The 23,003-nt window shown below is 40.8% G+C and overlaps 1 protein-coding gene across 3 annotated transcripts in view; it reads left to right on the top strand.

The window, feature by feature from the left end:
• The window catches only part of Ankrd55 (ankyrin repeat domain 55), an 85,006-nt gene that overhangs the window by 47,452 nt on the left and 14,551 nt on the right, over positions 1-23,003 (top strand). For 2 of the 3 annotated variants that reach the window (XM_048368188.1, XM_048368189.1), the window contains 3 exons: positions 5,971-6,099; positions 16,205-16,389; positions 21,078-21,245. In XM_048368188.1, coding sequence (XP_048224145.1) covers positions 5,971-6,099; positions 16,205-16,389; positions 21,078-21,245 — 482 coding nt within the window. Of the gene's footprint in view, positions 1-5,970; positions 6,100-16,204; positions 16,459-21,077; positions 21,246-23,003 lie in introns of those variants that run through there. The other variant, XM_048368190.1, reaches the window with a different exon arrangement.

Genomic DNA, 23,003 nt, shown 5'->3' with positions numbered 1-23,003 from the left:
TTCTTTGTTTGTTTGTTTTTTCTTAACTATTCAATGCATCGTATCTACCAAATTTGACTTCAGGTGACACTAATTATTCCTAAATTTATCCAAAATAAGATTTTATATCATTTAGGATCTTCAAAAAATGTCCTGTGGTTTCTAAAAGAGAATCTCTTACTCTTTTTTTTTTCAACATGGACACTTTTCACATGCTGGTGAACCTCTAACATAACATAAAGTAAAATAAACAGAACTATAGAAGAAACCATTTTAATATGACTGAGATCCTATATATATGTATATATAGAGAGATATACTAATATATCATTACTCTAATTATAAGAATTTCTCTAATAATAAAAGTTACTCTATAATAAGAACTCTAAGAATAAAAGAAGTGAGAGGAAGCATAAGAAAGGGTAACAGAGCGGACAAATTTGACCAAAGTACAATACATACACCTATGGAAATATCACGAGAGCCCTTTTCACAATGAATATATGCTAATAAAAACAATCCAAAACTATAGCTAAAGAACAAAACTTTAATAAAGACGTACCAGCTTTATATTAATGCATTAAAATTTGACCCTGGTGCCAAAATCCCCTGTGACTTGGGCAAGTGATTTTTGTAAGTAAGTGTTGAGGTATTTGCAATGACCACTGGGAGAGAAAAGTATCTGTAACTTACACAGGAGGCAAGCTACAGATACTGCTGGCACTCGTGTGGATTGTTACCTATACTCCTAACTGAGAAGATGCTCAATCTCAATTAAAACAGTGAAAATAAAGATGGAATATGTTTCTCTAATTGAAGCTCACTCAATCCTTATTTATATCAATAAGCAGGACCTTTTCTCTAGCAAAAATCAGAAAACAAACAAAAAGTCTTCCAGAAACATTTTGAGCAATGAGTAAAATAGTTGAAGACCGGGCTGGGAATATGGCCTAGAGGCAAGAGTGCTTGCCTCCTATACATGAAGCCTTGGGTTCGATTCCCCAGCACCACATATGTAGAAAACAGCCAGAAGTGGCGCTATGGCTCAAGTGGCAAAGTGCTAGCCTTGAGCAAAAAGAAGCCAGGGACGGTGCTTAGGCCCTGAGTCCAAGGCCCAGGACTGGCAAAAAAAAAAAAAAAAAAAAAAAGTTGAAGACCCTCTCCAGGTGATTCATTTGGAATAGAAAAATAGTGATTTTATTCATTCAACAAGTTTGAATGAGTATCTCCATGTAACTCCATTGCCCAGCACTTGCCAACATGCGCAAGGCCATGGGTTTGAACCCCAGCACTGTAAAAAAAGGAAAATAAATGTGAAGGACCACCACATCTCATGAAGGCAATTACTATTTGCAATTATAATAGGTAGAACATGAGAATTCTGGAACACAGCTTTATTAGGAGACATCTTAGTGTTCTAAAATCTATTTTGGTCTTTATTTATCATATTTTGTTATGATTGAGTGTTTTGTTGACCTAGAAGTGAAAACTCCAGAGGCTCAATTATTATTGAGGTATGCTGTACCAGGCCTGGCTTGTAGACTTGTTTTGCTGACCTTTCAGTCACCTGCTATAATTCTGTCCCTGGTGCTTCAAGAAAATCAATGCATCAAACACCCATTCAGCCACATCAGCATTCCTCTCTGTGCCTTTCAGTGTTACCCAGAGCTGATCTCAACTACAGTTCTGAAACATGAAACCTGCCAAACTCTAGGTCAGATTTCTACTTCAGAAAATACAGAAGTTACAATTTTGTTTTGTTTTGTTTTGGAAGGGGGTGTGGAGCTCTGAGATGTTTATAGAACCTGTAAGTGCAACTAGACTTGCAGTAGCACAGGCTCAGAGGACAGAATCATTTACCTGCACCAGAGCACTGTTCCAGAGCAGCCCTGCTATGTCCCCATAGAGTCTTATATGTAACCTCAAAACATAGCACAAACTAAAACTTGTCATTTCCCTTCAAAATATTCTGAAAAGCTTATTTTACTAACAATGTGAGTTACTCTTTACTCTTGGAGACAATGTGTTGTTTTATTTTCTCTCAAAAGAATGGCATTCTGCTGTCACTAGGACCATCTGCGCATTTGTCATGATATGTCTGCAGGGAATTCCTGGGTTTTCAACCACTAGATATTCCCCAGGCCCAACCTAGTACTCGGTGAGGCTCCAGGGAGTCCCTGGTAAGGAAAGTCTCCACAATTTGGAGACTGTTGTCCCATATTCAACAGATTTATGGAGGTGTAGACATGAATGAGTGTGTAGGTGTGGGTGTATATGTGTGTGTGTGTGTGTGTGTGTGTGTGTGTGTGTATCCACCCTGAGGCTTGAACTCAGGGCCTGGGTACTACCTCTGAGCTTTTCTGCTCAAAGCTAGAACTCTACCACTTGATCCATGAGTCCACTTTCAGCTTTTTGGGGGTGATTAATTGGAAATAAGATTCTTGTGGACTTTCCTGGCCTGGCTGGCTTCAAATCAAGATCCTTAGATCTCAGACTGCTGTAGCTATGATTAAAGGCATGAGCTACCAGAACCCAGCTAACAGTTTTATACCCCCTTTGTGTCCAAAGGATTATCCTGGATAACCTGCAATTCACTACTTGTTCTAAACATTTCTTGAGCATCTACTATGTGCTTGGTGCAGTGTGCATACCGTAATGCTAAGCCATAACACCTACCTTTTTATATGTCACAGTATTTTTATATGTCACAGAGTATATTCTCTCATTATTCAATATAGACACTGCCTATCAAGCTTGGAGCCTGCTGGGTAAATGGTCACCAGAGTGATCATGGCTGCTGCCTTATGGAAGCTAAAAGAGGGAGAAGGGGACTATGGGAAAATGTGCCTCAATAATGAGTGTTAGGGGGCTGGGGATATGGCCTAGTGGCAAGAGTGCCTGCCTCATATACATGAGGCCCTGGGTTCGATTCCCCAGCACCACATATACAGAAAATGGCCAGAAGTGGCGCTGTGGCTCAAGTGGCAGAGTGCTAGCCTTGAGCAAAAAGAAGCCAGGGACAGTGCTCAGGCCCTGAGTCCAAGCCCCAGGACTGGCAAAAAAAAAAAAAAAAAAGAATAATGAGTGTTAGGCAATACCAAATGCTGCCTTTGAGCTGATATGGAATGTTTGGGGGGGGGGGGGAGGTTGATATTATTACTTCTAACAGTAGTTATTTTTATGTCTGTTGACTCAACTGAAAACAGAAATAAGTAAAAGCAACAGGAAATTTCTCTTAACTTGACCAAATGTTCACAGATTATGCTGTAATAATTTTTTAGAGAAAGTATGCAGTACGTTAAGTCTTGATTTGGGGCTAAGAAGAAGAGGGCCAGCCAGATGCAGGGGTGCATGCATGTAATCTCAGCTACTCAGGGGGCAGAGGAAGGAAGATGGAGGGCTCAAAGGCAAAATTAGAAAGACTCTTATCTCAAAAACCAAATATAAACAAAAGGAGTAGAAACATGGCTCCAGTGAGATAGCATTTGCCCAATACAAAGGCTCTGGGTTCATCCCCAATACTGAAAAAAAAACAAAAATAAGTCATAATTCATTTAATAACTAGCATTTCCTTAGCATCTGCAATGTACTTGGCCATCTCCTTAGCTCTGGGAATTTAGATAGGCAGAGCTATTAGCATTTCATGATGTAGTCAGTGACTGAAACAAATGGAATTTAGGACAAGGAATGGAGTGGATACATTTAAAAAGGAATCTGATTCCTTTGAGTTCAAATTTCTAATCCCAAGGGTCCCCATTACTTCAAATGAAATAACCCTGTTGCAATGCATTGAGCTCCTCTGCATTCCAAGTAAAAGCTCACCTATCAGAACAGAAGCACAAAGTTCACTGTTTTGAGAACAGTCTTCTTTTCCCCCTGGAACCTATTTCTTTGAAAATAGCCTCAAGAATATCTCTGGAGGCTCGATGTTATATGACACTTGAAACTTGAGAGGGTATCATAATTGACAGATTGAAAATATGAAACGGGTTGAGGGGATTTCACACTCTAGTCCTAGTGTCCCACAGATCTCAATCCGCAGATTTAATTCTGCATTTACTCAGATCTGAGAACTTCTCTAGAGGTCAGTTTCTTCTTTTATGAAACAAGAAGACCAAACACACATGTCAGAATCAGCTAACTGCTGTAGCAACTCAAAATCTTAGTGATCTGACACAAGATAATGTCTTCCTGGATTACATCCCGGTCCAATGCTGGTTGACAGGATTGATTTGTCCTCCCTGATCAATCAAGGCCCCATACATTACAATCTAATGGAATCCTTACCTTCTAGAATCTTGTCATCCTCTGTTGTTGGTTGAGAGAAAGTGGGGAAGATCACATGGGCTTTGTTTTCTAGGCCAAGCCTTTAAAAGATTCTCCACCCTTCTGTCCAAATTCCAGTGGTCAGTACTAAGTCACATGCCATAGGTGCCTTGGAATGGAGTCTGACTATATACAGCAGAGGAAGAGGAAATAGAGTTTGGTAAACAGAGTAGTCCTTTCCACCCCCTCCAGAAGATGGCTTAGAGTATTAAGGTACTATATTATATTATATATAATTCTCTGAATCAATAAATATTAGCTCTCAGTGGTTAATTACTGCATTTATGACTAAGCAGAGGCCACCTCCTCCAACGCAGCTCATGCTATGAGACAGAGAAGACCAAGACACGGTCACTTTATCTCCATGTCATCTGCAAATTTACTTTGCACCTTTCACATCTTAATGTAAATCTTAATCTCATACTCCCAGGATCAGCCTCTGCCTCCCTCTCCAACCTCATCTGGTGTTCTTCTCCCCCTCTGCTACTTCATTCATTCATGTAATCATTTATTCAACACGACTCACACAGTCTCTGTTCTAGGCACAGAAAACACACAGTAATTGGACAATGCCCTTACCCTGTGTTAAGACTTTACATGCTAGCAATATACTCTTTTTTTTCAAGTTAGCACAAAATTAACTCTAATAATTACACATGGTAAATGCGCACAAGGTTGAGTACTTGTATTAAGTCTGTTTACAGTCAATATTTTTCAAAATTTGAAGTTTTTTTTCTATATTTGTCTTTTCAGAATATCTTATCACCAACTTTTCTTCCTAGAGAATCCTGTTACTGCCAAGATATTCTTGTATCCCAGGACCTTAGGAGCAAGTGTTTTCAATCTGTGAATGGGCATCCTCACTGGCTTCCTCATGCATTAACAATAGAAACTACGGTTTCACATGGCATGTTGAAAATCATTACAACAGTGATATAACACTGGTTTCCATAACATGGAGTTCATTTCACTTAGCATTATCTTACGTATTCATAGGGGCATAGCTATTAGGTGCTTATGATCCTCTGCTATGACTTGCCTAAACCTGTGCTAATTATTCCCTATGAGGGACACCATAGAGTCCATGTTTCTTTGGGTCTGGCTCACTTCACTTAGTATACTTTTTTTCAAGTCCTTGCTTTTCCTTACAAATGGGGCAATGTCATTCTTTCTGATAGAGGCATAAAACAAATTCTCTACCTCTGTGGCTAGGTGCTGGCTAGCCTAGTTTTGCAAATCTTTTCACAGAGGCCTACTTGTATCAGGCTAATCCTCTTGGTTACTCTCCAATCCAGTCCCTGAGTGCACACTTCACGACACTTAGCCATCTGGTAATCACTGTATAATTTCATTGTGTAATTTTTATTATTATATAAATTTGTGTAAATTTGTTTTCTGCCCCATCACTATAATGAAACTCTTAGGAGGGCAGGGCTCTTGTTTCTTTAATTCACTTTTGTATCCTCAACAGCTAATTGCCTCATAAAAAGCAGAAGCTCAACAAACATCCATGGAGCCCATGTTGGCTTAGTGAGTGAGTGAACTTACAAGTAGCAATCAATGTGGTGATGTCCTTGCCCTGAATCCGGAGAGAAAGTGTGACCTCCTGCCTCCTTTCTTGGGAGCCTGTGCTCATCTCTGCATCCTCTGGTGATTGTTTTACAGGGAATGACACCACTCCACTGGGCAGCTTTCCACAACAGGCCTCAACACACCCAAATGCTGTTGAAGAAGGGGGCAGACCCTACCCTTGTGGACAAGGACTTTAAAACAGCTCTCCACTGGGCAGTCCAGGTAAGAAGCTGGCCAATGGGCTTGTCCCAGTTTTACACCAGTTTTAACTGGTGTAAAGTGGGGTTGGCAATTTTCTTAGGTCAAACATGAAAGATGGGATTTTCAACGAGGTAATAGCCTTAATATAGATAGAAAATGTATATGACAGAGCAAGAAAGTTACTCCACTTTTTCCATAATGAGGGGGGGGGGATGAGGGGAGTAGAGGGAGCAACTGAAAATCTATCATTATGGAGGCATTGCTTTGTTTCTCCCCCCCCCATCTACTTTGATCGCTCTCTTTCTTGCTCTCTCGCTCTCTCTCACACACACACACACACCTCACTCTCACTCTCCATCCAATGCTTGCTACTAGCTCATGGCAATCCTCAAAGATAACTGGGATAATCCCTTCAAAATCATTGACGTACTCTTTCTTCTGTCCCAATCCTCACTGGCCATGATTGCAGGTGATCCTGTATTCTGTACTAAACAGTGATTACAGTGGTCCATGCCCCACATTGTTATCCCAGGAGGGAATCTCTGAGTTCATAAGCCACAGACATCACAATAGGCCTGCAAAATCTAGAGTCCAACAGGGTAAACTGAGAATAAAGTAGAATGATGAGAGCTACCAGGTCCTGACATGCTTTCTGATTTCAAGGGGAATGAATCACTAGTTCCATATTCACAATGGAGTCTTGTACTCTCTCCTTCAAGGAAAGTAGAACTAAATTTCCTTCAGCAGACCTAGCGGACTTCCTAGTCTTTGATACATATCCACCCCCACTGTCTGTTTTTATCAGCCTAGTTGAGTACCTTCTTGGAACCACTGCCAGCATTCTCACGAGAGTAGTTTCTGCCACCCATATGTGGTTTCACTCAGCATTTTCTGGTGCCAAGCACAGCAGAGGTAGGCACCTGGGACTTTCAGAACCACCACACGTGCACAAGGTAAGAGGAAAACAGAAGTGATTTGGAAACTGCTCTGGTTTTTGTCCCTCTAAATTGGCTTCAGTTGCTATGTATCAGAGCCAGCCAGCCTTGAGCAAGACACACAGAAATGATCAAGATGAGCAAAACTTGTTTTTGTCATCTGCACCTGCCCTTTGTCCTTTCTTACATATTTTCAGTATCTAATCAACTTCCCTGCCCCTTTGGTGCCAGTCTCTGCCCAGGAGTCCCAGAGCTGGCCTATGGCCACAGACATCACAATAGGCCACAAGGGTTCACATAGTACAACTTTATGCATCTGTTCCCAAGGAATGTCCCAAGCATAATGGTTCTCAGCTAAGGAAAACTGATACCCAAGCCAGGCACTTGCTGTATATTGGCTCTCTGTACCCTGCACTCAATTCCCTAGTTATGGTAGGTGTGCATTTGGGAAAATCTCAGGTACATGCTGCCTCAGCTTCCCCAAACCCCACCTCCATCCCAATTTAGAATGGCTGCTTTAGACTTATCTTTGCAATGGAGCCAGAAGCGGTGCTTGTGAAATAACATTCCTAGTTTGACTGCAGACCTTCTGTTTTTATCCTCTAAGAGACAACATACTCCAGTTAGAAGACCCAAGTGTGTGTAACACACTTGAGTTTGACCAGATAGGTGTTGACATCAACACCTATGTGCCTTAACTCTCCAGGGATCTTGGGAAGGTACACATGTGACCATGCCTCTGGCGGCGATATGTCGTATGCTATAGAATTGGATGAGATGATTGCTTTATTCCTGACTGCCTCTTTGAACACTTGGTTTATCATACCCATGGCTTGATATTCCATCTCTCTGGTACCTCTTTCAATGTACTATATTTTTTAGAATCATCTGAAGAACTCTTAAGCAATACTAATGCTCAGGGTCCAACTCTCATTCCAGTTCCCTAGAGAGGGATCTTGGTATAATAGTATAATAATAATATAATAATAATTTTCCAAGCTCTCTTCTTCTAGGAAGTATAATGTACAGCTAGGATTGGGGACACTATGAGAAATGAACTCATACAAATGCAAGCCAATACCTTATTCATATCTATGTTGCTTACATTTTGATTGTGATTGTAAAAAGGGAAGGCTACCCTCATTTATTTACCCTATCACCTCATAAATATTCCTTCAGGATTTACTGTGTTCTTCATACTGGAGGTGAAATGATCAAAAGGTCTTTTAATCCTCCCCACAATTATATTCAGTATTGTATGTATGAGTGAATGAGTATGTTTGTATTCTTTTTTCTAAGTAAGGACTACACTGCTTTGTTTAATTGCTCGGTGAAAATCGGTGACTGCTTCCAAAGGTTAAGAATCTTGACTCTGGATGACGGGTGCTTCCTTTTCCTCACTATGGTTTGCCATAAAAATCAGAAGTTGTATATTTTCTCCTTTACACCATAAAGGCTCTGGGTAACTCCAGAGTTACCCAGAAGTTGAAGTCCTAGTTTTACTTGGGTTCTTTGCTCTTCTTGTCCTTTTATAACTGGGGTCCCACATTGTGCTCCTTTTAAAGTTTTTCCACATGCATCTGTTTCCCATTGTCATTTATTCCTTTTGCTCAACTTCCTGCTTTTCTCTTGAACCATTTAGTAAGATCCCATTTAAAGCTACAGTGCTTTGTATTTGACCCAGATGACCAAAACAGTGAGGATTTTCAACACTGGGCCCAGAAATAAACTAAGATTTCTGCTCCCATCATCCAGGTCCCTTAATATCTGGTAATCCCCTGTTCTATGTCATTTGGTTTCTTCTACGTGTATTAATGGGGTGATAGCTCATTTCTCCTTGCTGCTGAATGTTTTTCCATTGTCACCAGGAGCCAGTGGCTCGGGCCTGCAACTACGTAGGAGGCTGAGATCTGAGGATAGGGTTTGATGTTTATTATGGGAACATGGTCATGACTCGAGAGGTAAAACTCACAAAAGTATAAGCCCCTCACTTTTTAGCTAGCTAGCTAGGTCCCTCTAAAGTTTATAAATCTTGATTCATCCACAGAAAGCTTTCATAAGTCTATCAGCTGAAGATCGTCTTATGACTCCAGAACTGGTTCCCATAGAAGTTTCTAGTCTCTGCTGCCTCTCCCTCTAAAGTTGTGGGGTCAGTCATTTATCCTGTATCATCACTTCACACCAGGTTTCTCAGCACAGTGCTTTATTTCTAAGAAGTTTCTTTACTCGTAATAATGTTGGGCATCATGGCAGGGCAGTAAATGGGGCATGGATTCACTAATTTTTCACCACTAGTGCCCTGTCTTAGTGGAAAATGACTTCACTTGGGATATGCCTCAGAATCACTTTTATTTCAGTGTAGTCTTCAAAGAGAACTAGAAAAAATACTGCACTAAAATTTTGTATTTGTTCATTTAAGTGTATCATTAAAGAAATTAAACACAGAGAGAAAGGTATTTATTTCAACTATTTAACTTGTGTCAAAATTCTGTACATATATTTTAACTCCAAATAAAAGCAAAATGGATAAGTACAGATGTTATTTGCTAGTAGTTGCAGCTCATAAGAGAAAAAAAAATTAAAACACATTTGAGCCAGGAGGTACATGCCTATAATCTCAATACTCAGAAGGCTGAAATAGGATTGTGAGTTCTAGGCCAGGCCAGCTTAGGCTACATAAGGAGTTCCAAGATGGCCTGTACTATATAGCAGCATGCTATCAAAAACATTTTTTAAGGAAAGGAAAAAAAATAGAGCAACAAAGAACCTTGAGCCAGAAAGGACCACACAGACCATTTATTCCAATATTTCAGGTCCCAAGTAGGAAACTAGTGCACAGAGAAATCATGCGTGCCCTGGGCACACAAATGCCCTTGGGCCATAGGACTTCTCATGCTCAATAAGAGCATAGTTCAAAGGTGTAGAACTACCTGGTGACTCACTAACATATATCTTAATTCTGGGATGGCTTCTTTTGGAGGAAATTCCAATCTTCTTCCTTATATTAGATGATAGAATATGCTACCATTGCTTGTTTCATGATGGTGATAATACTTAAGATGCACCAGTGTGTTGCATATGTGATTTTGTCACATGTCTAAACCATGTGGCTCCCAAATATACCAAGAGCCAGACATAGTAGACAGTAATGAAGATGTGCACATCTGTGCAGTGTGAACATTTGGGAATCGAAGGTTTGAGACTAGGCAAAGAGAGAAGGCATAATATCCCTCAGGGGGCTTGGAGTCTCACCAGCCTCACAGCGATCCACTTTGAATCCAGGCTTTTTGACATCGCTTGGATTCCAGCAATGGCAGAACACAAAAGCCTGGGTCTGACTATCTTGGAGACAGAAGAAAACAAAAATGGTGAGAAGGGGAGTCCCACAACTGAGCTACTTCATCTCTCAAAGCTGCTAATGCTTACTGTGGGAAAAACAAACTCCTCCCTGGCTCTGTTAGTATGAAGAAGTGTCTGGAGTTTGATGCTCATTGCCTGACAAGATGGGATCGCCAAGTAGCACAACTGTGTGCTCCTTGCTAAACGCATGACAGGAAATTTTCTGGTGAAGTAGAGCAAAAATAAACTCTGAGTAAATATTTGCTGCATGATGAATAAACATTTGAGTAACAAGCTTCATAAACTATGTGCAAACCCAAACAACTGAGTTTTACCCATTACTTCTTTCTGTTCCTCACAATTGCCACCCCCATTTTTTCTCTCCTTTCTTCCTTTGCACTTACCCTTGGGCTGTCTCTATTATCCTTCCTTCCTGCTTATCACCTTCTCTACAACTGTGTGCGGGGAGCTGATTGATACATGAAATCCACTTTAGCTTAGTTGCCTTTCAAGACTTCTGCCTCCTGAACAGATATTAAGGTTTGTGTCTGATGCGTTTCCCAGAGGCTCAACTGTGTGTTAAATAAAGGCTTGCTCATCAGCCTGTGGCTGTGGAACCTTTGGAAGGCAGGGACTAGGGAAAGAAAGTCAGATTCTTTTTTTTTTTTTTTCCAGGCCTGGGGCTTGAACTCAGGGCCTGAGCACTGTCCCTGGCTTCCTTTTACTCAAAGCTAGTGCTCTGCCACTTGAGCCATAGTGCCACTTCCAGCTGCTTCTGTGTCTGTGGTGCTGAGAAATTGAACCCAGGGCTTCATGCATGGTAGGCAAGCACTCTGCCACTAGGCCACATTCCCAGCCCAGAAGGTAGATTCTTAAGTCCCTGCCCTTGAAGAAGATATTGAAATCTCAGCCCCTTCTTGTCTCTCTCTGCCTTATGGCCTCCATGAAACGGCAGTTTTGCTCTACCATGTGCTCTCTGCCCTGGCATTCTGCCTCACCATAGGTGCCAAATCAAAGAAGCCAGCCAATCGTGGCCTGAAACTTGAAAAAGTATGAGCTGAAATAATCTTTTCTTCTTTCTAATGGTTTGCCTCAATTTTTTGTAAAAAGAATGGAAACCGGCCTCATACTAGACACCCTTCAAAAGTTGAATAGAATAATTAACACTCACAGTGACAGTATTAGACTCTTGCTTTTGATTTTTACTAATCCACTGGTAGCAAGATCATTATATATTAATTCAGTTTTGTCCTTGGGAAGGCTTTTACTGAATCAGGCTTCATGAATTCTCCTGCGTCATAATGGGTCAAACAAATATGATTCAGTTCCCAAACTTTTCAGAGTACATAAAGGCAACTTTGTGGACTTCCTGTGAACAAAAGACAGGGAAAAAAAGAAAAAGAAAAAGAAAATAAACAAATTCACAATCCTGATCTGGCTGCCAGAATTCTAGAGGGTTGGGAGAACAGGATATGTACCATAAATATAAACTCTCCCATCTTATGGACTAGAATGTTCTATATGACCTTGTTAAGAATGTGTCTTTGAGGATGAGGTTACAGTACTTACACAAATGTGGCCTCTTTTGTTGGCAGATTGGGTGATAATAGTGTATTTGGGGTTCTATGATGTTATGTGATCAAGAAACTTTTAGGGTTTTTCTTCTATTGTGGTACTGTATATGACATAAAATAATACCATATATAATTTACACTAATTGGATGAAATTGTTAATACATGTCAATTGTACAGAGTTGATTGATGGTATTGTAGTTCAAATATGTCCTTATTGGTTTTATGTTTGATGTATCTGTCCATTTTGGAAGAATGTTAAAATCTCCAACTCTAATAGAAGGAAAGATATATTCTGGCTCATAATTTTACAGGTTTCACATTCTCACCAAATATAAACTCCCTCTTCTTTTTTTCCATCTTTTCAGCATTCCCATTTCTTCTCTTAGGGCACTTTCTGGTCTCTATGGCCATCCCTTATCTCTTGGTTTAGGCTTCCTTTACCTGACACCAAGTCCAGAGTATTTAAAAGAGAATGTGCTCATCAAGCAGTGGCTACCAGGGCTTGGGCTCAAACCAGACCTCAAGTTTTTGGGAGGGAGCACCATAGCAATTTTCCTAGGAAAGGGTTTGAGTGTGTAGTGCTTAACTGTATAAAGAAGGCTCAATTGGCATGGTACACATCACTGCTTCTGATGTGTGGAGCTCAGTAACAGTTTTTCCTTTAGTTTTTGAACTGTCAGCATACAAGACTACTCCTGTCATAGACACAAAAGAGCAGGGAGAAACCCAGGGATCCTGTAGAATCAATTCTGACTTGCCATGTCTTACTGGGGACCCTGGGCACATTACTTAATCCCACTGGGACTTTACTCTCTAACCTCTACAATATGTGGATAATAATAAATTTTACCTGCCTCATCAGGATTAAATAATTACTGCATGGCATGGTTTAGATGGGTGCCATGCATGGAGGCAAAGATGCATTAACATCTCTCAGTAAATGTAGCTACCACTGTGAGTCCTTCAAGATCTTGTTAGAAGCAAAAGGAGTCTGGAATGCAGCTTGGTGGTGGAGGGTTTAGCTAGCTAGCATGTGTGAGGCCCTCAGGTTTCCATCCCAGCACTGAAAAGAAAAAGAAAACGATAATTTAAATAACAATGGTGCAATTTAAGATGCAGGTGTAGGCAGAGAAATTGTCTGAAAAATTCAAGACAAAAGGCATTTTGGAGAAAAGTGGAAAGGGAGTGGTGTAAGCTGTTTCAATCAGTTCAGAGGCGTAGTGTGTGATAGGTTAGCTCCCAAGACAGCAGGGACTGGCTGGTCAGACTTCCAAAAAAGACCGGTGCAGAGTGTGTGGGCAGAAGCCCCTACTCCACGTGACTCCCACTTCCAAGTTTACCACTTCCAAGTGACTCCCAAGGGTCAGGAACTGAGAAGGAGGAGGGAAGGAGGAGTGGGCTTTGTTTCTCATCTGTCCTAATGCTCCCTCTGCCAGAAAGAGGGAAAACTGTAACACGCTGTTTTGCCCTTTGGATCACCTTGGCAACCTGAATTCCTTTACTCTTCCAAGAAGTTGTAAACAAAATAATTCACTGAGCTGGCATTCTTTTCTGTTTCCCTTCTTCAGTGGCTCATGCTTTCCAAGAAAAGTATCTTGACTGAAATGTATTTCGAATCCCTCCCAAACATAGTTAGTTATCAAGTGTAAGAACCTTCAAAAGTATTGATAAAATGACCACTTGAGTGAAGCAAACTTCTGAAGATAGGCTGGCCATTGAACGTGAACAATCAAAGTGATTTAAAAGTTCTTGTTAGACAAGGGAGGGAGGAAAAGAGGAAGGGGACATAAGAGAACATGTGAGAGGAGTGATCGGCCATGTGACCAGGTAGCTATTGAGATCAGTGCTAGAAGGAAGGCTTGGCAGGGTGGGGGGTGGAGGAGGTTGGGACAGTGCTCTGTGTTTATCACCAGGAAGTTCTCAACTTGTTTTGTAAATAAATGCTATCCCATATAACAGTAGACCCTCCCATCACTCAGTTTGCACTCCTTGAGAGGACTCTTGGCTGCCTATTCTTTGGCCTTTCCCAGCGGAGGAGGCCCTGGCACAGATCCTGAGAAGGCCCAGCTCAAGTATGCACCCTTTCACAGAGTAGGTCCTAGGCATCTGTGAGAGTATAGAAATTCACATCTCTGGCAGAAATCCACTGCACAAGAGAGTGCCACATTAAATAGCACATAAAAATCACCATGGCAGATAGAGACGTGAAGGAAGGAACAAGCTTTCTTCTCGTATTATTGTGTTACTACTCAGTACTCGTCATAGTCATTTTGTTAGCATTAGAATTAGCTGTGCCATGTTCTTCATGGTCACCCTCCACAGTGAAGCAGGGAAGCCAAATGAAGAGGGCTAATGAGCAAGTGGTCATTGGGCGGTCCATCCATGGGGCTAGCTCTGATATAGCTGAATATCTGCAATCAAGTCCATCCTGAATTCACTGATTACAGAAGCCAATTTGGCTCTAATGACGGGCAAAACTCATCATAGAGTTGAGACAAGTGGAAATTTGCTGGAGGTATTAAACAAAAATTATAGAAGGCCGTTGTTTTGGACTAACTTTCTGCACTGAGCCTTAACAGAACAGACTAAAAAATCAATGGAGTCACCCACATTGAAGTTCCACTTCACAAAGCCAGGATAAGTTGTTATCTGACCTTCTGAGAAACCAGAGATGACGATAGCCAAATTTCCCAACAGGCCAATACTTAGAACAGTGGATTCCTTCACCTTTAATCCTACAAACAGCAACCCTTACAAACAGCAACAATATGATCTGATGCTAACCATCAGTACTGTTCTGCTGCTGTCTGTTTAGCCTAATAAGGAAAGCAATTTTGAAGTGGTCATTTGGTCTTCTGTTCTTTGTTTCTTCTTTTATCACCATTGTTTGTCTATAAAAACAGCTTCCTTTGCTCAGCCCATTGGTATAAAATTAAAGGTTGGCTGATCTTAGTTTGAAAACTAAAGCCAATTAAAACTTTAAACTGAGCTGGTAAGTGGCATACCAAGAGTGCTTGCCTACCATGAATGAGCTCCCAGATTTTGTCCTCAGCACTGGAAGAAAAACAGTAGTGATCTCGAAATTCTTGTACCTTTTGTCTTTTGACAAAATATAAAGAATATACTATTTGGGTCAGGCATCCTGGCAGTCTTCTATCATTGCTCAGGAGACAAATGTGGGAGAATTGCTGCTTAAGGCCAGCTGGACAAAGTTAGTGAGACATTATCTCAAAAACCAAACTGAACACAATGTCACCCTGTGTGTCAGTCACACTGTGGTTTTAGCTACTCAGGAGACAGAGGAAACCAAGGCCTGAAATTGGTCTAGACTAAAATATAAGAGTCTATCTGAAAAGGAATGGAGCATGACTCAAGTAGCCAAGTACTACAAAATGTGTGTGTGTGTGTGTGTGTGTGTGTGTGTGTGTGTGTGTGCCTATTCCTTTTGTTCTCTTTCTTCTCTCTTTTATCTTTCACTCTAAATTTCTAACTAAAGACAGCACTAGGTTAAGCCAGGTACTGGTGGTTCATGCCTGTATTCCTAGCTACTTAGAAGGCTGAAATCTGAGGATCATGGTTCAAAGCCAGCTTGATCAGTAAAGTCCCCAGGGGACTCTTATCTCCAATTAATCACCAGAAAACCAAAAGTGGTGCTGTGGCTCTGTTATGGGGTTCAAGGAAGGAGATTTCATATCCCTCCAAGAGTCCACCACTCAGAGACAGTCTCAAGCAAGAAAATGGATTTATTAGGGAAGCAAAAAGTGAATTGACAGGCCAAGGATGCAGCACAGACTTGGGAGCTGAAACTGTGACCATAAAAAGTGGGCTGGCTGGCCAGGGACACAGTGCAGACCCCTGAGCTAACACTGTGGCTCCTAATAGTCCTCAAAGCTTAGCACAGATGTAAGGGGTTGGTGCAGGGGGTAAAGTAAGCAACAAACAAGTTAAGCAAGCCATTTCCAGAAGCAGAATTTTGTGGTCAGGTTACCTAATATTTAACTTCATTTTAACAATTGTTACCATGTTTCCTTAATGAATATGGAGTCAGCTCTACTCCCTCCAACATTTGCTACCATGTTTGCCTAATCAAGATGGAGTCAGCTCTGCTTCCTATAACAGCTCAAAGTAGCAGGGCACTAGCCTTGATGAAGAAGCTCAGGGACAATGCCCAGGCCCTGAGTTCAAGCCCCATGACTGACAAAAAAAAAAAAGAAGAAGAAGAAGAAGAAGAAAAGCACTGGGTTGCTCATAATGGGCTTTCTCTGACTCTTTTTCAGAGTGGAAATCGAATTCTATGTTCCATCATTCTGAGCCATCACCGGGGCCCATCCATAATCAACTATGACGATGAGAGTGGGAAGACATGTGTACACATTGCAGCAGCTGCAGGTTTCGGTGACATTATTAATGACCTGGCAAAAGTCCCCGAGTGTAACCTGCAGGCTCTAGATGTGGATGACAGGTATCCATGGCAACGCAGAAAGTGCTGGGAAACACCCGTCATCTTCCCGTAATGTTCACCTTAAACTAAGGCTAAGGAGTAATCCTACCTTACTCCAATCCTTATTACTGGTAATACCCATGAGTTTGTGGCAATGAATATTGCTCTATTTTAGTGAGAGGAAGAAAAGTCATTGTTATGGGAAGAAATGTTGTGACTGCAGTGTTGTCAGATTTTCCACTTTTCACTAAATGTTTTCGGGGTTCTCAGAAGGCTTTCTGTAGAGCAGCTTCCTGCTGTGTATCCTTTTTGTTCACAATAGGAGATTTTATTTTCTTCCTTATTACTGAATTATGTTCTAATGTCAACAAGACTTTACCTAGAAGAGAACATAGAGAGAGGTTCTGTATGGATATGAATGGGCTGATAGATATTTCTTTTCATTTCTCTTAATCATTGAAAGTGTATTGGCTAGGAGAGGAAATTGAGTCCAGAAAGATGAAAAGACATCTCAGAGAAGTTAGCTACTCAGTGAAGGTTTGCACTTCTGTCTTTCAAATTGGGAGTTTTTCATCTACAAGGACCTATTTACTTAACTTTCGTTTTGGTTAGGCAATGAGCCAACAGAAATGGAAGGAAAGTCAGATGCTAGTGACTCACACCTGTAATCTTATCTACTCAGGAGGCTGAGATCTGAGAATGGTGACTCAAAGCCAGATCTGGCAGGAAAGTTCTTGAGGCTCTTATCTCCAATTAACTACCAAAAATCCAGAAGTGGAGCTTTGGTAGAGTACTCGCTTGGAGCAAAAAAATCTCAGAGATAGCACTCAGGCTCTGAGTTCAAGCTCACAACCAACAAAAAGAAAGAAAGAAAGAAAGAAAGAAAGAAAGAAAGAAAGAAAGAAAGAAAGAAAGAAAGAAAGAAAGAAAGAAAGAAAGAAAGAAAGAAAGAAAGAAAGAAAGAGAGAGAAAGAGAGAGAAAGAAAGAAAGAAAGAAAGAGAGAGAGAGAGAAAGAAAGAGAAAGAAAGAAAGAAAGAAAGAGAGAGAAAGAAAGAGAGAGAGAAAGAAAGAAAGATATAAAGAGAAAGAAAAAGAGGGAGGGAGGGAGGAAGAAAAGAAAAATATAAGTATGGCTGGCTACTAGAAATATAGAAGGCTTATATACATTTGGGTATGTCTTTACCCTTTCCTATTAAAGCAAAGTTAGCCACCTGCAGACCATGATTTTAAATGTTTCACAAACATTCCTTCTCATGATACCTCAAGTATTTTTTGTTACTGTTGTTTTATGTTGTATATGTTGTGTTTGTTTACTATGTTTTATTAAGACAGGGGAAATAATTCTTGGGTTCCATGTAGCTCTTAGAAGATGGGAGTGATTAACATGATGATTTTCATTAAAATTATATATAAGTCATTGAAACTAGAATTTTTCCTAAGGGTAGGTGTTCACCCAAAGCAGATTTCATGTTACATTAGAAACATGGAAATTTGAGTGGTTGAAAAAGAACAAGCTTCAGAAAAGACAACCGACAGGAACATTGCCTACTTCAAAATATTCCTAGAAGCATCTCTGAACACAACATTGTCCATTTGTTCAGTGCCATGTGCTGAGCAAAGAAAAGTAGTTCCCCAGACCTCAGGGAAGAAAGGATGGGACTCATGAAAGTTCAAGGGGGTGGTTCCCTTTCCAAGAGAGCTCACTTCAGCTCCAAAGCCCAACTCTTGCAATGTCTCACAGACTGAGTGAATCACTTTGGTGCCCACATCTTTTTCATGGCTTTTCTGCTGCCAAATGTGCAACTCTGCCTTGATTAAGTTGAAACCATAAGCTTCAGTTAGTAATTGAGTTGTTCAATTTTTTTCATAGGCTTCACTATGCTAAGCATTTACCATCACTAAATTTCTTCTCTTCTCTTTTCTGATGAAAGATTTTCCCAAAGAAAATTTTTGTGGCAAGAAAAAATAAATTGTGGTCTAATAAAAGAGAGATTGAGAGAAATCTTGGAGAACTAGTCCTCTCAATTATAAAGAAAAAAAAGCATATAATTTAACAGTAGTGTATGTTTTTCAAATGTCCCAAATTTCATCAGTGTATGAGGTCACAATTCACTTTAATAAGCAACTCATTTATCTTCAGGGAGGACAGTCTTTCACCAAACTCTCCTCCCTACATATTTCTGGAAATTCTCAGGGGAATGTTTATTTGTTTCACAGACCATTCCTTGGCTACTGAGAGCTCCACCAATGCTATGCCCTTAAATCTACCATCTCTCCATCCAGAGACTCCCAGATCCACCCATGGCTTGTGTCTGCCAAATTCCTTCTGAATCCTAGGTCCTGACCTTCCAGCTTCCCACTGTGGTCATGGAGGTCAGTCTGTTGTGTTTGAAAGACTGTCCTGAAGCTTACATATCAAAAGGAGCTATAGCTTAGACAAAGTGAAATTAGATGCCACAAAGACCCTCCGGTTATTAGTCAGAAGTTATTAGTATGATGCCCTCATTTCTCGGTTTTCTTTCCTATTCGTTTAGATCTCTCCCACCATTATGGAGGAATTAAAACAGTTGCTCTTAGCCATGGTAATAGAGTATTTAAAGTGAATTGTATGTTTGTAAGCCTGACTAGATAGATCAATGTCCCAACTGTCCATCTACTGAATTTATTGGCCATATATTCTCCAAATTGGAGGCATAATCTGCTGATTCCTCATCTTGTTTCAGAATAAATATTGCCTGACAACCTCTCTCACAGAGAATGGAGCAAATCATATCTGTCATGATCGAATATGCAATGATGGTTCACTGTGTTGAAACTAATAAATGACACTATTAGGTGTCATGAAATTGCTGCTTCTAGCATAAAGTGAGGAGGAGGGTGTTTAATTGACAGAGGACATAATTTGTGTGGGGGGACTATGGGACTACATTGCACATACTTACACTATACCTATGTATAAAATTTACATTCTACACATATCTACTTAGGTCCAAACCCCTTCACAGGTAGCCTCAACTAAGTCTTCTCTGCACAGCCCTAGGCTGCCTCTATGCCGGAGAGACCATTTGGCTCTCTTAAGTGTACCCTTCTGCCAAGGCCTCAGAACAAGCAACAAATGACCCAATATGCTCCCCTTTCCTGCCCCAGGACTGGCCCATTTCCAGAATGACTGACAGGAGAGTAGCCTTTCTCTTCACTAGAAACTCCGCTCATAGGAACGTCAATCTTTTGGTTTGGTTTGGTTTGGGGTTTTTTTTTGCCAGTCCTGGGGCTTGAACTCAGGGCCTGAGCACTGTCCCTGGCTTCTTTTTTGCTCAAGGCTAGCACTCTACCACTTGAGCCACAGCACTACTTCCGGCTTTTTCTATATATGTATTTGCTGAGGAATCAAACCCAGGGCTTCATGTATATGAGGCGAGTACTTAACCACTAAGCCATATTCCCAGCCCAGGAATGTCAATTTTGCTCTTTGACTTCCTTACCCCACCCCCTAAGGGAAGAAATCAAAACACAATATTGTTATATCACTACACTATTCAAAAATGCAGTTTATTTATTGAATCTCAAATTAAAAATATATCACACAGCATCCAGTGTTCAGATCTGATGATCAAAGCCATACATTCTCAGTCATCTCTAGGCTTTCTACTGATCTGACAGTGACTTCTGAGCAATTACAAGTCCACAGTTTCCAAACATAGTAACATACAGGCACAGAGCAGCATAAGCCAACACTTAATAAAGAATTTGTGTAATCTGAAGAAGGCATTCTATCTCCCAGTGGGCTAACTGTATACAAATTATTTAAACAACCCATCTCAAACATGTTATACATAAAAGTAATTAGATATGTGGAAAACAAACTATGCACCCTTGTAGGCAAAGACAGGAGGGGAAACTGGGGACAATCGAAGGAAGGGGTGACATTGTCCAAAAGAGAAATGTGTGTGGCACCTAAGCTGTGAAGTGGTAATCCCTCTATACAATACCTTAATAATGATTACAATAAATGATACAATTATTTAAAAGTAATTAGAGAAAATGTGTACAAACATATGACTTAGAAAAGATCAATACTTTCAATATACACAAAGACCATATGAAGTAGTGAAAAAAACTTTATTAGAAAATTAGACAGAGCTGGGTATGGTCATACACACCTATAAACTAAAGCAGCATGAGTTGTGAGTTCAAGGCCAGTCTGGGCTACATAATGAGACCTTAATTTTTAAAAAGTCTGTTATGAAAGACAAATAGATAGCAGGCAGAGAGCATTGACAATACATGAAGACATTTTCAATAAATTCAAGTGTCAAAGATTTATTTCAAAAGTTGAATAAAAATAAAGAAAATCAAAATAAAACAATAGCAAAGTATGATTTTGCCTATCAAGTTGGCAGCATAAGTAAGGACCCTGTTGTACAATGATAAATTGAATCAGTCTTTCTGGCACTCTATAGAAAAAGCTATAAAACTGTTCATACTTTCTCTTCTAGGAAATTCTCAGAAAAGCCCAGGCAAGCCAGAGAATACTTAGAGGTAGAAGAGAGGTTCCTGTTTGGCACTCTATCATCTTTATGTCTCATTTCACACAAAATCTTTCCATATTGAAAATAGCAACATGATGTTCCAGCTTTGTCCCCGCTTTGGGTGGCCTACCCAGAGTTCACACACTCAGACATGTGCTCTTCCTGTGTGCTTCCGGCAGGACCCCCCTGCACTGGGCCGCAGCAGCAGGGAAGGCAGAATGTGTCCGGTCACTGCTAGAGCTGGGCATGGATAGCAACCTGCGGGACATCAACGAGAGCACGCCTCTGGCCTATGCCCTGTACTGTGGTCACACTGCATGTGTCAAGCTCCTCTCCCAAGAGAGCAGGTGAGTGCATCAGAGGTTTATAAAATTGGGTAAGAGTTTTGAAATCACCAAGGTGCAAAACCAGCGAGAATTGTGTCATTTTGTTATCATATAAATAATTAATAGTATGTATGCAATTCATTATCTGTGTTTGCTATTGTCTAATGGTAAAATGGTGGTTTATGTGGGAAAATTTCATAGTAATAGGACTGAATCCATCCTTCATTCACGGGGCTTGATCTTCTGCTTCCCTTTTCTTCCCTTTCTTTTTCTTATGGTACCATGACGTCTTAATCCCCTTTTGCCTAAATCATCAGTTCTCAAACTGTGTTCTCAGGACACTGTTACACTCTCAAAAATTACTGTGTTGCCAGGGGCCAGTGGCATATGCCTATAATCCCAGCTATTCAGGTGGCTGAGTGTGAAGTTTGAAGTCAGCCCATGCAGAAAAGTCTGTGAGAATCTTCTATCAAATTAACTACCAAAAAGCTGGAAGTAGAGCTATGGCTCAAGTGGTAGAGCATCCACCACCTTGAGCTAAAAGGCTAAGGAACAGAAGGCAGGACATGATTTCAAGCCCCCAGGACCAGTATACAAAACAACATATACTGGAGGCAATGGTTAAGTTTTAGTGCCCTGACAGGACAATGATGAGTTAAGTGCCTATTTAAACCGCATATGTACTGATGCTACTGTTGGGGCCTATACCAGCATTATGCGAAGAGATAATTTGATATTATTATGAATATAGCTTTAATCTCATGAAACTCCTAAAAGAGTCTTGGGAATACCTCCCCAGGGTTTTAGTGATGTGTGGAGAAACCTACTGAGTGACATCATAGCCTGTAACAAAAGAAGGCATAGTTATACCAGATACTGAAATAGTCTTCATTAGTACTGGAACCATATTCTGCATAAGAAAACTTGAAAGAATTTTGGAGGTCCTCTGAGGTTTTCCGTAGGAGGCCTGAGAGTAGAGAAGCTGGTTTTAATACTTCAAAAAATGTAGGCAAGGTGAAAGAATGATCACAACATATCATGGGAATAAGTGAGGACCACCATGCACTGTGTGACTGTAAAGAAAACATTTCAAGTGACAGATTACAATACCTCACTCCAAAGGGAAATGCTGCAGTCTGACTCCTGGGCAGTGTGTAGGTCAGGTTTCATCATTAATTCATACCACAGGAAGCATTAACTCCATTGTGGCTTCAAAAGAGAATGGCACAGTTTCCAAGGAACAAAAGCAGGGTAGTGGGGGGAGGGCGGGGAACTCCTTGTAAGTTGTAAACAGAGCCAGCCACACACTGCTGACCTTTTCCTTGTAGCAGTTGCCTGTATGTCCAGCTGCTTGCTTTCCTCTGCTGCCACGCCCAAACATGGCACTCATACCTCAGCCAAGGCTTCTCCCGAGGAGACCTTTAGTGTACTGTTATTTGTGCTGGTTTGGGGCCTTGAACTCTGAGCCTGGGCCTGTCCCTGGGCTTTTCTGTGTAAGGCTAGATCTCTCCCACTCTGCTGTGTGTGTGTGTGTGTGTGTGTGTGTGTGTGTGTGTGTGTGTTAATTGGAGAGTCTCACAGACTTTCCTGTCCAGGCTGGCTTTAAACTGCAATATTCAAATCTCAGCCTCCTGAGTAGCTAGGATTGCAGGCCTGAGCCACCAGCACCCAACTTAGTGCACTCTTTTTTTAATTAAAAAAGTATTTTTCATTGACAAATGTGTTAGAAAACAGAAAAGGAGAGAAGCAGCATAAATTAGGCAGAGTTATGTGATGGAC

The sequence above is a fragment of the Perognathus longimembris genome, chromosome 19 (assembly GCF_023159225.1).
Source record: "Perognathus longimembris pacificus isolate PPM17 chromosome 19, ASM2315922v1, whole genome shotgun sequence".
NCBI classification, from domain to species: domain Eukaryota; kingdom Metazoa; phylum Chordata; class Mammalia; order Rodentia; family Heteromyidae; genus Perognathus; species Perognathus longimembris.
Note: the sequence above shows the minus strand (reverse complement) of the source record. Positions and strands in the feature narration are given on the sequence as shown.